At 46.8% G+C, this 17,731-nt stretch overlaps 1 protein-coding gene across 7 annotated transcripts in view; it reads left to right on the plus strand.

Annotated features, from left to right (window-relative positions):
- LOC137430304 (contactin-associated protein-like 2) overlaps positions 1–17,731 on the plus strand; it is a 131,557-nt gene that overhangs the window by 1,326 nt on the left and 112,500 nt on the right. For 2 of the 7 annotated variants that reach the window (XM_078780549.1, XM_078780547.1), the window contains exon 2: positions 10,141–10,203. The exons of 3 other annotated variants lie outside the window; for them this stretch is intronic. Coding sequence is in view for 2 of the 4 variants with exons in the window: in XM_078780548.1 (XP_078636674.1) it covers positions 12,282–12,369 (88 nt within the window). In the remaining 2 variants the exon portion in view is untranslated. Of the gene's footprint in view, positions 1–10,140; positions 10,204–12,263; positions 12,370–17,731 lie in introns of all 7 variants that reach the window. 2 more of the 7 variants (XM_078780548.1, XM_068121082.2) reach the window with 2 other exon arrangements.

Here is a 17,731-nt window from a genome sequence, read left to right on the forward strand (position 1 = left end):
AAACCAACACATGCACCAAACCAATGCATCCGCCAAACCAACACATCCACCAAACCAACACATCCGCCAAACCAACACATCCGCCAGACCAACACATCCGCCAAACCAACACATCCGCCAAACCAACACATCCGCCAAACCAACACATCCGCCAAACCAACACATCCGCCAAACCAACACATCCACCAAACCAACACATCCGCCAAACCAACACATACGCCAAACCAACACAACCGTCAAACAAACACCTGCTCCAAACCAACACATGCGCTAAACCAATGCATCCGCCAAACCAACACATGCGCCAAACCAACATATCTGCCAAACCAACACATCCCTCAAACCAACACATCCGACAAAGCAACATATCTGCGAAACCAACACATGCGCCAAACCAAAATATCTGTGAAACCAACACACCCGCCAAACCAACACATCTGACAAAGCAACATGTGCGCCAAACCAACACAATCTCCAAACCAACACCTGCGCCAAACCAACACATACGCCAAACCAACACAACTGTCAAACAAACGCATCCACCAAACCAACACATCCACCAAACAAACACATACGCCAAACCAACACAACCGTCAAACAAACACCTGCTCCAAACCAATGCATGCGCCAAACCAACACATCCGCCAATCCAACACATGCGCCAATCCAACACATGCGCCAAACTAACACATGCGCTAAACCAATGCATCCGCCAAACCAACACATCCGACAGAGCAACATATCTGCCAAACCAACACATCCGCCAAACCAACACATCCGACAAAGCAACATGTGCACCAACCTAACACATCCACCAAAGCAACGAATGCAACAAACCAAAGCAGGCGCCAAATCAACGCATGCGCCAAACAAACACAACCGCCAAACCAAAACATCCACCAAACCAACACATCCACCAAACCAACACATCCGCCAAGCCAACACATCCGCCAAACCAACACATTCGCCAAACCAACACATCCGCCAAACCAACACATCCGCTAAACCAACACATCCACCAAACAAACACCAACACAACCGTCAAACAAACACCTACTCCAAACCAATGCATGTGCCAAACCAACACATCCGCCAATCCAACACATGCGCCAACCGAACACATGCGCGAAACCAATGCACACGCCAAACCAACACATGTGCCAAACCAACATATCTGCCAAATCAACACATCCACCGAACAAACACATCCGACAAATCAATATATCTGACAAACCAACACATCCGGCAAACCAACACATGCGCCAAACCAACATATGTGCCAAACCAACACATCCGACAAAGCATCATGTGCGCCAAACCAACACAATCGCCAAACCAACACGTGCGCCAAACCAACACATATGCCAAACCAACACAACCATCAAACAAACGCATCCGCCAAACCAATGCATCCACCAAACCAACACATCCACCATAAAAAACCTGCTCCAAACCAATGCATGCGCCAAACCAACACATCCGCCAATCCAACACATGCACCAAACTAACACATTCCCTAAACCAATGCATCCGCCAAAACAACACATCCACCAAAGCAACACATGCGCCAAACCAACACAATTGTCAAACCAACACCTCCGCCACATCAATACATCTGCCAAACCAACACATCCGCCAAACCAACACCTGCACCAAACCAACACATAGGACAAAACAATGCATGCGCCAAACCAACGCAACTGCCAAACTAACACATGCGCCGAACCAACACAACTGCCAAACCAACACCTCCGCCACACGAATACATCCGCCAAACCAAGCATGCGCCAAAGCAACGCATCTGCAAAACCAACACATGCGGCGAACCAACACATGCACCAAACCAACACATCCGCCAAAGCGATACAGCTGCCGAACCAACACATCCACCAAAACAACACATGCGCCGAACCAACACAACTGCCAAACCAACACCTCCGCCACACCAATACATCCGCCAATCGAAGGCATGCGCCAAAGAAACACATCCGCCAAAGCAACACATGCGCCGAACCAATATTTGCGCCAAACCAACACATGCGTCAAAGCGATACAGGCGCCAAACCAAAGCATGCGCCAAATCAACACATCCACCAAAGCAACACATGCGCCGAACCACAACAACTGTCAAACCAATACCTCCACCACACCAACACATCCGCCAAACCAACGCATGCGCCAAACCAATGCATGCGCCAAACCAACACAGTCACCAAGTCAACACATCCGCCAAACCAAAAAATCTGCGAAACCAACACGTACGCCAAACCACCACATGCACTAAACCAATGCATTCACCAAAACCAATGCATTCGTCAAACCAATGCATGTGCCAAATCAACACATCCGCCAAACTAACACATCCGCCAAACCAACACATGCGCCAAACCAACACTTCTGCCAAACCAACACATGCGCCAAACAAACACATTCGCCAAACCAACACAACTGCCAAACCAACGCACCGGCCAAACCAAAACATCCACTAAACCAACACATGTGCCGAACCAACACAACTGCCAAACCAACAGCTCCGCCAAACCAATGCATGCGCCAAACCAATGCATGCGCCAAACCAACGCACCCGCCAAACTAACACATCCACCAAAGCAACACATGCGCCGAACCAACACAACTGCCAAACCAACACCTCCGCCACACCAATACATCGGCCAAACCAAGGCGTGCGCCAAGCAACGCATCTGCCAAACCAACACATACGGCAAACCAACGTAAGCACCAAACCAACACATGCGCCAAATCAACACATCCGCCAAACCAACACATCCCCCAAACCCACACATGCGGCAAACCAAAACATGCACCAAACCAACATATCCGACAAACCAACACATCCGCCAAACCAACACCTGCTCCAAACCAATGCATTGGCCAAACCAACACATGCACCAAACCAGCACATCCGCCAAACGAACACATCTGCCAAACCAACACATGCGCCAAACCAGCACATCCACCAAACCAGCACATCCGCCAAAACAACACATCCGCCAAAACAACACATCCGCCAAACCAATACATGCGCCAAACCAACACAGTCACCAAGTCAACACATCCGCCAAACCAATACATGTGCCAAACCAACACATGCGCCAAACGAGCACATCCGCCAAACGAACACATCCGCCAAACAAACACATGTGCCAAACCAACACATCCACAAAAGCAACACATGCGCCGAACCAACACAACTGTCAAACCAATACCTCCGCCACACCAATACAGCTGCCAAACCAACACATCCGCCAAACCAACACATAGGACAAAACAATGCATGCGCCAAACCAACGCAACTGCCAATCCAACACATGCGCCAAACGAACACATGCGCTAAACCAATGCACACGCCAAACCAACACATGTGCCAAACCAACATATCTGCCAAATCAACACATCCGCCGAACGAACACATCCGACAAATCAACATATCTGAAAAACCAACACATCCGCCAAACCAACACATGCGCCAAACCAACATATGTGTCAAACCAACACATCCGACAAAGCAACATGTGCGCCAAACCAACACAATCGCCAAACCAACACCTGCGCCAAACCAACACATACGCCAAACAAACACAACCATCAAACAAACGTATCCGCCAAACCAATGCATCCACCAAACCAACACATCCACCAAAAAAAAACCTGCTCCAAACCAATGCATGCGCCAAACCAACACATCCGCCAATCCAACACATGCACCAAACTAACACATTCCCTAAACCAATGCATCCGCCAAACCAACACATCCACCATGGCAACACATGCGCCAAACCAACACCTCCGCCACATCAATACATCTGCCAAACCAACACATCCGCCAAAGCAACACCTGCACCAAACCAACACATAGGACAAAACAATGCATGCGCCAAACCAACGCAACTGCCAAACTAACACATGCGCTGAACCAACACAACTGCCAAACCAACACCTCTGCCGCACCAATACATCCGCCAAACCAAGCATGCGCCAAAGCAATGCATCTGCAAAACCAACACATGCGGCGAACCAACACATGCACCAAACCAACACATGCGTCAAAGCAACACATCCGCCAAAGCGCTACAGCTGCCGAACCAACACATCCGCCAAAACAACACATGCGCCGAACCAACACAACTGCCAAACCAACACCTCCGCCACACCAATACATCCGCCAATCGAAGGCATGCGCCAAAGAAACACATCCGCCAAAGCAACACATGCGCCGAACCAATATTTGCGCCAAACCAACACATGCGTCAAAGCGATACAGGCGCCAAACCAAAGCACGCGCCAAATCAACACATCCACTAAAGCAACACATGCGCCGAACCAAAACAACTGTCAAACCAATACCTCCACCACACCAACACATCCGCCAAACCAACGCATGCGCCAAACCAATGCATGCGCCAAACCAATGCATGCGCCAAACCAACACAGTCACCAAGTCAACACATCCGCCAAACCAAAAAATCTGCGAAACCAACACATACGCCAAACCACCACATGCACTAAACCAATGCATTCGCCAAAACCAATGCATTCGTCAAACCAATGCATGTGCCAAATCAACACATCCACCAAACGAACACATCCGCCAAACCAACACATGCGCCAAACCAACACTACTGCCAAACCAACACATGCGCCAAACAAACACATTCGCCAAACCAACACAACTGCCAAACCAACGCACCGGCCAAACCAAAACATCCACTAAACCAACACATGTGCCGAACCAACACAACTGCCAAACCAACAGCTCTGCCAAACCAATGCATGCGCCAAAGCAACGCATCCGCCAAACCAACACATACGGCAAACCAACTTAAGCACCAAACCAACACATGCGCCGAACCAACACAACTGCCAAACCAACACCTCCGCCACACCAATACATCGGCCAAACCAAAACATGCACCAAACCAACACATCCGCCAAACCAACACCTGCTCCAAACCAATGCATTGGCCAAACCAACACATGCGCCAAACCAGCACATCCGCCAAACGAACACATCTGCCAAACCAACACATGCGCCAAACCAGCACATCCGCCAGACGAACACATCCGCCAAACAAACACATGTGCCAAACCAACACATCCACAAAAGCAACACATGCGCCGAACCAACACAACTGTCAAACCAACACCTACGCCACACCAATACAGCTGCCAAACCAACACATCCGCCAAACCAACACCTGCACCAAACCAACACATAGGACAAAACAATGCATGCGCCAAACCAACGCAACTGCCAAACCAGTTCATTTCTGGTGCGACCGGGCCGAGTATCGGCCCGGCCGTAGTCGTTGATTCCGCCGTAGCACGCTAACGCGTAGGCTCGCGCGTCCCTGGTCCGCCGGGGCTCCGCGGGTGTCCTACCGTGGCTGGCGCCGCTATTCTGTCAACTTCCGGGAGTAGGTGCCGGTGCCCGGGGACGGATTTCGCTGTCTAAACATGGTAGCGCTAGGCCAGTGGGACCGCCGGGACCCACGTGCACTCACAAGTTGTTCTGCGCATGGGCGGCAGTATCAGACCGGGGCGCCCAAACGCTCCCCGGCTAAAGTTCATCCTGAAAGCGCCCACATTGTGCGGACAAACCCCACCAAGTCGAGGGCCACGTGGTCAGGAGAACCTCGTCCCTTCTGGTCACACTTTGCCTATCGGCCGGCCTCGAAGACCGAAATTGTGGCGGTTACCGATCCTTCGGGTTCGGAACTATGCCACCCTAAAAAGGGAGGATGATGTATCTATCTATGAGCAGCTACTGCTATTACAGTACTCATAGATGTATCTACCTATCAGTAGCTACTGCTATTACAGCACTCATAGATGTACCTATCTATCAGTAGCTACTGCTATTATAGCACTCATAGATGTATCTATCTATGAGCAGCTACTGCTATTATGGCACTCATAGATGTATCTATCGATGAGCAGCTACTGCTATTACAGCACTCATAGATGTATCTATCTATCAGTAGCTACTGCTATTACAGCACTCATAGATGTACCTATCTATCAGTAGCTACTGCTATTATAGCACTCATAGATGTATCTATCTATGAGCAGCTACTGCTATTATAGCACTCATAGATGTATCTATCTATCAGCAGCTACTGCTATTACAGCACTCATAGATGTACCTATCTATCAGTAGCTACTGCTATTACAGCACTCATAGATGTATCTATCTATCAGTAGCTACTGCTATTATAGCACTCATAGATGTATCTATCTATCAGTAGCTACTGCTATTACAGCACTCATAGATGTATCTATCTATCAGTAGCTACTGCTATTACAGCACTCATAGATGTATCTATCTATCAGTAGCTACTGCTATTACAGCACTCATAGATGTATCTATCTATCAGTAGCTACTGCTATTATAGCACTCATAGATGTATCTATCTATCAGCAGCTACTGCTATTACAGCACTCATAGATGTATCTATCTATCAGCAGCTACTGCTATTACAGCACTCATAGATGTATCTATCTATCAGCAGCTACTGCTATTACAGCACTCATAGATGTATCTATCTATGAGCAGCTACTGCTATTACAGCACTCATAGATGTATCTATCTATCAGTAGCTACTGCTATTACAGCACTCATAGATGTACCTATCTATCAGTAGCTACTGCTATTATAGCACTCATAGATGTATCTATCTATGAGCAGCTACTGCTATTATAGCACTCATAGATGTATCTATCTATCAGTAGCTACTGCTATTATAGCACTCATAGATGTATCTATCTATCAGCAGCTACTGCTATTATAGCACTCATAGATGTATCTATCTATCAGCAGCTACTGCTATTATAGCACTCATAGATGTATCTATCTATCAGCAGCTACTGCTATTATAGCACTCATAGATGTATCTATCTATCAGCAGCTACTGCTATTACAGCACTCATAGATGTACCTATCTATCAGTAGCTACTGCTAATACAGCACTCATAGATGTACCTATCTATCAGTAGCTACTGCTAATACAGCACTCATAGATGTATCTATCTATCAGCAGCTACTGCTATTACAGCACTCATAGATGTATCTATCTATCAGCAGCTACTGCTATTACAGCACTCATAGATGTATCTATCTATCAGCAGCTACTGCTATTACAGCACTCATAGATGTATCTATCTATCAGTAGCTACTGCTATTACAGCACTCATAGATGTATCTATCTATCAGCAGCTACTGCTATTACAGCACTCATAGATGTATCTATCTATCAGTAGCTACTGCTATTATAGCACTCATAGATGTATCTATCTATCAGTAGCTACTGCTATTACAGCACTCATAGATGTATCTATCTATCAGCAGCTACTGCTATGACAGCACTCATAGATGTATCTATCTATCAGTAGCTACTGCTATTATAGCACTCATAGATGTATCTATCTATCAGCAGCTACTGCTATTACAGCACTCAGAGATGTATCTATCTATCAGCAGCTCCTGCTATTATAGCACTCATAGATGTATCTATCTATGAGCAGCTACTGCTATTATAGCACTCATAGATGTATCTATCTATCAGCAGCTACTGCTATTATAGCACTCATAGATGTATCTATCTATCAGCAGCTACTGCTATTACAGCACTCATAGATGTATCTATATATCCGCAGCTACTGCTATTATAGCACTCATAGATGTATCTATCTATCAGCAGCTACTGCTATTATCGCACTCATAGATGTATCTATCTATCCACAGCTACTGCTATTATAGCTCTCATAGATGTATCTATATATCCACAGCTACTGCTATTATAGCACTCATAGATGTATCTATATATCCACAGCTACTGCTATTACAGCACTCATAGATGTATCTATATATCCGCAGCTACTGCTATTATAGCACTCATAGATGTATCTATATATCCGCAGCTACTGCTAATATAGCACTCATAGATGTATCTATATATCCGCAGCTACTGCTATTATAGCTCTCATAGATGTATCTATATATCCACAGCTACTGCTATTACAGCACTCATAGATGTATCTATATATCCGCAGCTACTGCTATTATAGCACTCATAGATGTATCTATCTATCAGCAGCTACTGCTATTATCGCACTCATAGATGTATCTATCTATCAGCAGCTACTGCTATTATAGCACTCATAGATGTATCTATCTATCAGCAGCTACTGCTATTATAGCACTCATAGATGTATCTATCTATCAGCAGCTACTGCTATTATAGCACTCATAGACGTATCTATCTATCAGCAGCTACTGCTATTATAGCACTCATAGATGTATCTATCTATCAGCAGCTCCTGCTATTATAGCACTCATCGATGTATCTATCTATGAGCAGCTACTGCTATTATAGCACTCATAGATGAATCTATCTATCAGTAGCTACTGCTATTATAGCACTCATAGATGTATCTATATATCAGCAGCTACTGCTATTATAGCACTCATAGATGTATCTATCTATCAGCAGCTACTGCTATTATAGCACTCATAGATGTATCTATCTATCAGCAGCTACTGCTATTATAGCACTCATAGATGTATCTATCTATGAGCAGCTACTGCTATTATAGCACTCATAGTTGTATCTATCTATCAGCAGCTACTGCTATTATAGCACTCATAGATGTATCTATCTATCAGCAGCTACTGCTATTATAGCACTCATAGATGTATCTATCTATGAGCAGCTACTGCTATTATAGCACTCATAGTTGTATCTATCTATCAGCAGCTACTGCTATTATAGCACTCATAGTTGTATCTATCTATCAGCAGCTACTGCTATTATAGCACTGATAGATGTATCTATCTATCAGCAGCTACTGCTATTATAGCACTCATAGTTGTATCTATCTATCAGCAGCTTCTGCTATTATAGCACTCATAGATGTATCTATCTATCAGCAGCTACTGCTATTATAGCACTCATAGATGTATCTATATATCAGCAGCTACTGCTATTATAGCACTCATAGATGTATCTATCTATCAGCAGCTACTGCTATTATAGCACTCATAGTTGTATCTATCTATCAGCAGCTACTGCTATTATAGCACTCATAGATGTATCTATCTATCAGCAGCTTCTGCTATTATAGCACTCATAGATGTATCTATCTATCAGCAGCTACTGCTATTATAGCACTCATAGATGTATCTATATATCAGCAGCTACTGCTATTATAGCACTCATAGATGTATCTATCTATCAGCAGCTACTGCTATTATAGCACTCATAGATGTATCTAGCTATCAGCAGCTACTGCTATTATAGCACTCATAGATGTATCTATCTATGAGCAGCTACTGCTATTATAGCACTCATAGATGTATCTATCTATGAGCAGCTACTGCTATTATAGCACTCATAGATGTATCTATCTATCAGCATCTACTGCTATTATAGCACTCATAGATGTATCTATCTATCAGCAGCTACTGCTATTATAGCACTCATAGATGTATCTATCTATCAGCATCTACTGCTATTATAGCACTCATAGATGTATCTATCTATCAGCAGCTACTGCTATTATAGCACTCATAGATGTGTCTATATATCAGCAGCTACTGCTATTATAGCACTCATAGATGTATCTATCTATCAGCAGCTACTGCTATTATAGCACTCATAGATGTGTCTATATATCAGCAGCTACTGCTATTATAGCACTCATAGATGTATCTATATATCAGCAGCTACTGCTATTATAGCACTCATACATGTATCTATATATCAGCAGCTACTGCTATTATAGCATCATAGATGTATCTATATATCAGCAGCTACTGCTATTATAGCACTCATACATGTATCTATCTATCAGCAGCTACTGCTATTATAGCACTCATAGATGTATCTATATATCAGCAGCTACTGCTATTATAGCACTCATAGATGTATCTATATATCAGCAGCTACTGCTATTATAGCACTCATACATGTTGAGTAGAGTGTTGGTTGCCGTTTATTCATCTATCTATCATCACCTACTACATGTAGTGTAGCGCTCGTTTACTTTTTGACTAGGAATTCTCAGCAATAATTATCACGTAAGGCTCTCCCGTTTGCCGATGATATTTGGCTTCTCCTTCAGAATACCAACTACTTCTTGAACTTCCGAGTGGGCCTCTTCTCGGCAGTACGACTCTTACCGCAGGTACTGCATATAGGATATGACTCATCTGTGGTACTCAGCTCCTCAACACAGCCACACAAATAGCACACATCTTCATAGCCAGCCGTGTAGTATGGCTTCTCTGTCGCATCGTTGCATGCGAGATTGGGTTTGGCGTAGACATTATTGAAGACTTTGCCTCATTGGTCTCCTGCAGATCGGCGAAGTTCGAGCACATGTAACTTGGCTCAGACAGTAGGCGAGCACATACAAAATTCGAACCTGTTCCACTGAGCGGGAACGGATTTTACTGACTTCGCGAGCAAAAAAAAAACAAGAACAAAATTTTTAAATTAAAACAAAAGCCGCGTCGATGTTACACAATGCCTAGATGCAGCTGTGCCTATAACGTCGATGTTATAGGCACAGGACATTCCTATTGATTCGATTACTTGATGTTATTTTTGTGCAAAGTGAAAATATATCTCGGCAATTTCCCGTGTGTGGCGACTGGCGACGAATTTTTAATATATCTCGGCATTTTCCCGTCTGTTATTTCAGGCGGTGTATGACTGACCATGCCGCGATTAAAAAAAAATATATCTCGGCAATTTCTCGTGTGTAGCGACACGTGAACGAAGCTATGCTCCTCTCTCCACATTATTGTGACGACGTATAAATTAAATATTTCATCGTGACGATTGTCATCAAATGGACGAATTTTAAATATATCTCGGCATTTTCCCATCTGTTATTTCGGGCGGTGTATGACTGACCATGCCGCGATTTAAACAAAATATATCTCAATGGACTTGAAGTTACAGGCCTTTGAGAATTCATTTCGTTCTATAAAGGGCAACTTCCATCGGATTTTCTTCCCGTTTTTTTTCAACCGAGTCTAAAACTATGTTAGCGACTGTGAAAAATGAAATGATATATCGAATTTGATTTGAAATAAAACTGTGTGAGAGAGGAAGACACCACGGGCCTACAAAACAGGCCTCAAAGCTATGCGAGTTAATAAAATGGTGGATATTTGTTTATATGAAGCCTCTCCCACAATGGGTGGAGCTATGGTTCCCAGAATGGGTGGAGCTTTGAGGTTTTGTCTTCTCTGCAAGAACAAGAAGAACAAGAAGAACAACAACAACAACAGCAGAGGGCACTCTATGACCAGCGTCTTGCGACGCGGCTAAAAAAAAAATGTTAGAGGCGGACGACTTTTATGGGGTGGGCAGCGATGATAAAGAGGCTTTTTTTTTTAACCAGCCTAAAGCTCACCCAATATGTAGGAAAAATATGTGACGGACATACATACATACATACATACATACAGAGAGACAAACGCTGTAAACACTGGAACCAAACATCTACGCAGTAAAAATCGTTTGTTTAATCACGAATTTGCCAGTTCTAAAAGCCTCTTTACGATTTAAAGAAGAAGAAGAAGAAGAAGCGCCATTGTATGGTTTATTCACACAGCAGTTTGAATGGAAACGCTTATTATTCTACGACAGTAGAAACCGTTTAGAAGGACATGGAATGAGCGTACAAAATTATATATATATACAGTAGTGATATTTTGCGAAGCAATAAAAAAAAATATAAAACTACCCAGAAAATCTCACAAACAACAACAACCACAGCCACGATAGCAATCGCGTGTTATAAAAGATCCTTATTTTCACGTGTTTTACTTCACGTGTTTGTTTGTTTCACACTGATTGAAAAACGTGAAGGTAGAGCATGTATATTGCGATACATGACAGGTTCAACGATATGTCCGGCCTGAACGGCATAGGAATCAAAATGGCGGTGTGTGGAGTTGGGCGTTGTACCGCCGTAATGACATCACATCACCGCTGACATACATACATACATACATACATACATACATACGTACATACGTGCATACATACGGACATACAGACGGACAAACACTGTTCTAGACGGCTTTGCCCTTTGGCCTATGCTGTAAAAAAAAAGACACAGCAAAGAGAAATTTTCAACAAGTAAAATGTACTCTCATAAATAACGTGCTGAGAAGTGTACATGATGCCCAGAATGAATCATATACAGAGGTAATGCTATTGTTGTCGTAGGTGTCGACCTGTTGATCAATGGGAGGGTCGGCTCGTCGGCTAGCATCAAGAAAAGCTCGCTTCAAGCGATTTATGGAGACTGTATCAGGACCACCATTAATATTGGGTATGAAGTCTTCTCGGAGTGTTGTAGAACTTGTTACGTCGGTCATATGGTTGCTGGAACAAGGTGTGATGGTGCAGGGTGATGAGGTAGATCGATCAGAGCAGAGTCACCATTCCAATTCCAAATTATTTTACTGGAATAATAATCAAACATGCACAACATGAGATGCCGGCCTGGCGCATTCAAATACAATATTCGCGGCAACAGGATGTCCTGTAAGAGCAGTGGTGTTGTTTACCGTTCAATTAATCATGCACAGAATGCTTGCATTAATCCTAATATCTCAACAAATAACATCGCTAACCAAACAACGTAATAAATCACGGTATCACTGTGCCATCATTGCCCCCCAGAACATATTTGGTATGATGGATTGACAGAGATGGTTTGACTAAATGCTCCCATTGTTCCCCGAGTTTGTAGGCCTTAACTAATAACAACCCAATAATGCACTATGCGAATTTACTTGCAACATTGATAATAAACTCAACAACATCGTGCCTCAATATTCACTATTTTGAGAGAAATCGATTCATACCTGGAATAATAATCAAAGATGCACAACATGAGATGCCGGCCCTGGCGCATTCAAACACAATATCCGCGGCAACCGGATGTGCTGTAGGAGCAGTCGTGTTGTTCACAGCAGATGGACCGAGGCTGCGTCTCCACTCATTATTATTATTCGGACTGGTTTCTGAGTTTTAATATTAATCTCGTCATTATTCTGAATTGTATTATAATTAGTGGGGCGGCTTAGCCCAAATATTCAAAAGAATTGTGCATTTTGTGATACAAGCACCAAATTTGGCACAAATGTACATTAATATGTTGCGAACATTTTCAGATATTGGGCCACTTGAAATTCCGTAATTTTTTTTTCAAATTTCGTAATTTCAAATTTTTCGGGTGACACCGTCACAATTTCGGTCTTCGAGGCCGGCCGATAGGCAAAGTGTGACCGGAAGGGACGAGGTTCTCCTGACCACGTGGCCCTCGATCTGGGAAGCGAGAGGCGTTCCATTAGTGGTCGCGCCCCTCACGCCCGACTTTTGGGCGGCCCCGGCAGGCCGTTTGTTTTGACGTTCCGTGACAGGCCCCGCACCCCCACCTCCGGGCCGACCGGAAGCTTGTGCTGAGTACATCATACCTGAACAACTCAGTGAGGCAGAACACAGCAGTGCACACCAGGGTGACCCCTTCAGTGCATAAACCAATTAACCTGTCCACTGCAGGGCATATAGAAATGAAGTTATTTTCTGCATATAATAATAATATAAGTTCAGTTCTATATAACAATTTCTGTTATCACCACTACCACTACAACTACAACTACCACTACTACAAGCTTTGTCTGGAATTTTGTGGACTAACAGACAAACAGACATACAGACAAGCTGGGATCAAAACATTACCTCCTTCCACCATTGAGTGTAGAGGTAAACATCATGGAAATTATATCATGCCCTAGATTTAATTCATGCTTACCCGTGTATTTGCTTCACTGGTTCACAAGGTCTTTTGCATACATGTAATTCAGACTCTCGTCTTCATTGCTGACCACACAATGTTCGCAACATATTAATGTACATTTGTGCCAAATTTGGTGCTTGTATCACAAAATGCACAATTCTTTTGAATATTTGGGCTAAGCCGCCCCACTATATCGGCCGGCCTCGAAGACCGAAATTGTGACGGTGTCACCCGAAAAATTTGAAATTACGAAATTTGAAAAAATTTGAAAAAAAAAATTACGGAATTTCAAGTGGCCCAATATCTGAAAATGTTCGCAACATATTAATGTACATTTGTGCCAAATTTGGTGCTTGTATCACAAAATGCACAACAGGTTTGCTATGCTGCTACACTAAATCGCAGATATAAAACAGGAGATGCGGGCTTGGTGCCTTCCGATATGCCGTCCGCGGCAACCTGAGGTGCTGTAAGAGCGACTGTGGTGTTAACACCCGCTGGTCGGCAGTTGCATCTCCACTCTTTGTTATCATTCAGGCTGCCTTCTGCGTTTTAATATTAATCTCGTCATTATTTTGAGTTTTTTATGGGTTGGTAGTAATTTGAATGGGGGTAGTACTTTTTCTCGTAACAAATACGTGGGTGCATGTAGAAAATTCCTGGGGAATACAAAAACCGGGGGTGACAAAGCGTACATGTTGGTGTTGTCAGGAGGCACTGCGTGGCTCCACGAAGTTGGTTGGCATAGTTGGTGGTGTCCTGGGAAAGGTGTCATCAGACACTGAGAATAATTCTCCTGTGAGACGAAGCACTGAAGCAGTGCGCCATAAGATGAAGTGACCTTGGATGCTCCATGCAGAGCTAGTGAGTTCTGCATGGAGCATCCAAGGTCGTCTTTTAGAGCAGCTCGTGTACCAAGCAGGACGATAGGTATGACATTCGTCCAGTGCGTGGAGTTGTCATGCACTTTTAGGGTAGACTTGAGTTCGTGGTGGAACCACTCCACCATACCATTCACTACTGGATGGTAAGTGGTGGTTCACACACAGAGTTGAGTCAGCTCACGAAAAAGAGCTGATTCGAACTGGCTACCATGATCCGGACTGATGGTTCATGGAACACCAAAACGTGTGATCCAGTTGTGGTCAAAGGCCCTGGCGATGGCAGGTGTTGGTAGTGACTGGTCAGGGTTGGCATGGCAGTTACCAAGAAGTTGCTGCATATGATGTAGTCGTTTTGTGGGTCTTTAATCTCCTTACAAACACACAAACTGCTATTGTCTTTCACATGGTAGCTTTTAATGATTGTCAGACCAACCGCATTGGCACGCTAACCTACTTTCATAAACCGTTAGCACAAGGATTAAATGACCCATATATATGTTTTCATCGTATTAAGTTCGTCAATTAGGAAAAGTGTTCGTGATTTAAAATAAGGTATACTGGTTCGAACTGACTGCACTGTTACAGTACATTATATCATTTCCCAATACAATATAATTCACTTGTTTCAAACCTGAGGTATTCAGGAATCCACATCATATGGTATTAAAGGAGCTGTGCTCCCACGTAATCGGAAGAATGGACGCGACAAAAAGCTGGAATTCGTCCGAGTTTCTTTATTGTCACAAAACAACTCGGGTACTCTGAAAAGCCCGTTTATCGGGCAGCAATATATATACACACATTATCCCGGAGCGTTTGCCCGGGAAAGGCGAGAGGGGGCGTGGCCGGGCGTCCTGGGCGCGGCCTGGCAAGTCGAGGGCGGGCATGCCCGGGCGGCCCGGACGCGGCCTGGCAAGTCGAGAACGGGCGTGGCCGGGCATGCCCGGGCGTCCCGGCAAGTTGAGCGCGGGCCTGCCTGGGCGTCCTGGACGAGCCCGGCATGGTGATCGCTCCGCGTCCTTGGTAGGTGCAAGGCGATTGTGTAAACCCAGCGGTAGCCGCTATACACGTCCCCCCAGAATCGACTTGCACCGGCAGGGTCAATTTGAGGGGGGTCCTGATGACCCGGCCGAAGCGACCCCTGGCGGGTCGTGGGGGGGGGGGGGTCCGGTGTGGTGGTGGGCAGTCGAGTGGGGGGCACCGTGGATGGGGGGCGGCCTCGCCGTGGTGGAAGGGCCAACCGTGGCGGTTGGTCGATGTCCACGTGCGCCGGCTTGAGGCGGTCCACCGCAATCCGGTCCGACCTGCCGCCGATGTTGATGACGAACGACTTGTCGTCCCGTCGCAGGACCCGGAAGGGCCCGTCGTACGGCGGCCGGAGTGGCCCCCGATGTGCGTCATGACGCACAAAAACGTACTCCGCTGTGCGAAGCGCAGGGGGGGACGTAGGACTGGGGGTCACCGTGGTGGGATGTTGGCACGGGGGCAAACCGTCGGGCGGCCTCCTGGAGGTCCGAGCGCTGGTGAGCTGCGGACCAGGGACTGGTAGCGTCGGGCACGAATTCGCCCGGGAGGCGTAGCGCCTGGCCGTAGACAAGCTCGGCGGTGGATGCCCGGAGGTCCTCCTTGGGGGCCGTGCGGAGGCCCAAAAGGACCCACGGCAGCCGGTCGGCCCAACCGCCGTCTTGAAGGCCGGCCATGAGCGCGGCCTTCATGGAGCGGTGGAATCGCTCGCACAACCCGTTGGCTTGGGGGTGGTAGGCCGTAGTACGGTGGAGCTTGACCCCCAGGTTGCGGGCGACCATGCCCCACAGCTCGGAGGTGAACTGCGGTCCGCAGTCTGACGAGATGTCCGCCGGTGCGCCGAAGCGGGCGACCCAGGTGGCGATGAAAGCCTGCGCCACGTCGGCGGTGGTGGTGGAGACGAGGGGAACGGCCTCCGGCCACCTGGTGGTCCTGTCCACCATGGTGAGCAGGTGTGTGAACCCCGGTGATGGGGGGAGGGGGCCCACCAGATCCACGTTGACGTGGTCGAAACGTCGTTCGGGCACGGGGAAAGGTGCCAGCGGGGCCTGGGTGTGTCGGTGGACCTTGGCCTGTTGGCAGGCTGTGCAGGTGCTGGTCCAATCGCGGACGTCCCGTCGAAGGCCGTGCCAGAGGAATCGCGCCAACACCAGCTTCTGGGAAGCTTTCCGGCCCGGGTGGGAAAGGCCGTGGAGGGAGGCGAAGATGCGGCGTTGCCAGGTGACGGGCACGATGGGGCGAGGCTGGCCTTGGGAGACGTCGCAGAGCAGGACAGTGTCCGCGAAGGGGATGTCGGCCAGGCGGAGGCCCGTGTCCGCCACCCGGAGGGCTTGCACCGTGGTGTCGGTGGTTTGGTCCGCCGCCATAAGCGCGAAGTCCACGCCGAGGTGGACCGCGTTTGCGCTGGCCCGAGAAAGACAGTCGGCCACGGCGTTGTTTTTGCCGGCGACGTGCCGGATGTCCGTGGTAAACTCCGACACCGCGGAGAGGTGGCGCTGTTGGCGGGCCGACCACGGCTCCGTGACCTTGGCCATTGCGTAAACCAACGGCTTGTGGTCGACAAACGCCGTGAAGGGTCGGCCCTCCAGGAGGTGGCGGAAATGGCGAACGGCCAGGTGTAGACCGAGGAGCTCACGGTCAAACGTGCTGTATTTGAGCTCGTTCGGCCGGAGCTGCCAGCTGAAAAAAGCGAGTGGCTGCCAAACCCCGTTCACCCATTGCTCATGTACGGCGCCCACCGTGTAGTCGGAGGCATCCGTGGTGAGGGCGATGGGAGCGTTGAGCACCGGGTGAGCGAGCAGTGTTGCGTCGGCGAGGGCCCGCTTTGAGCTTTGGAAGGCCGCGTCCATTGCTGCGGACCAGACGATGTCGTGCTTGGCCGGCTTGCCCCGGAGGGCTTCGTAGAGGGGCCGCATGAGTTGAGCAGCGCGGGGCACGAAGCGGTGATAGAAATTCACCATTCCCAGGAATTCCTGCAGGGC

This window comes from Myxine glutinosa, chromosome 6 (assembly GCF_964187855.1).
Source record: "Myxine glutinosa chromosome 6, kmMyxGlut1.1, whole genome shotgun sequence".
Classification (NCBI taxonomy): Eukaryota; Metazoa; Chordata; class Myxini; order Myxiniformes; family Myxinidae; genus Myxine; species Myxine glutinosa.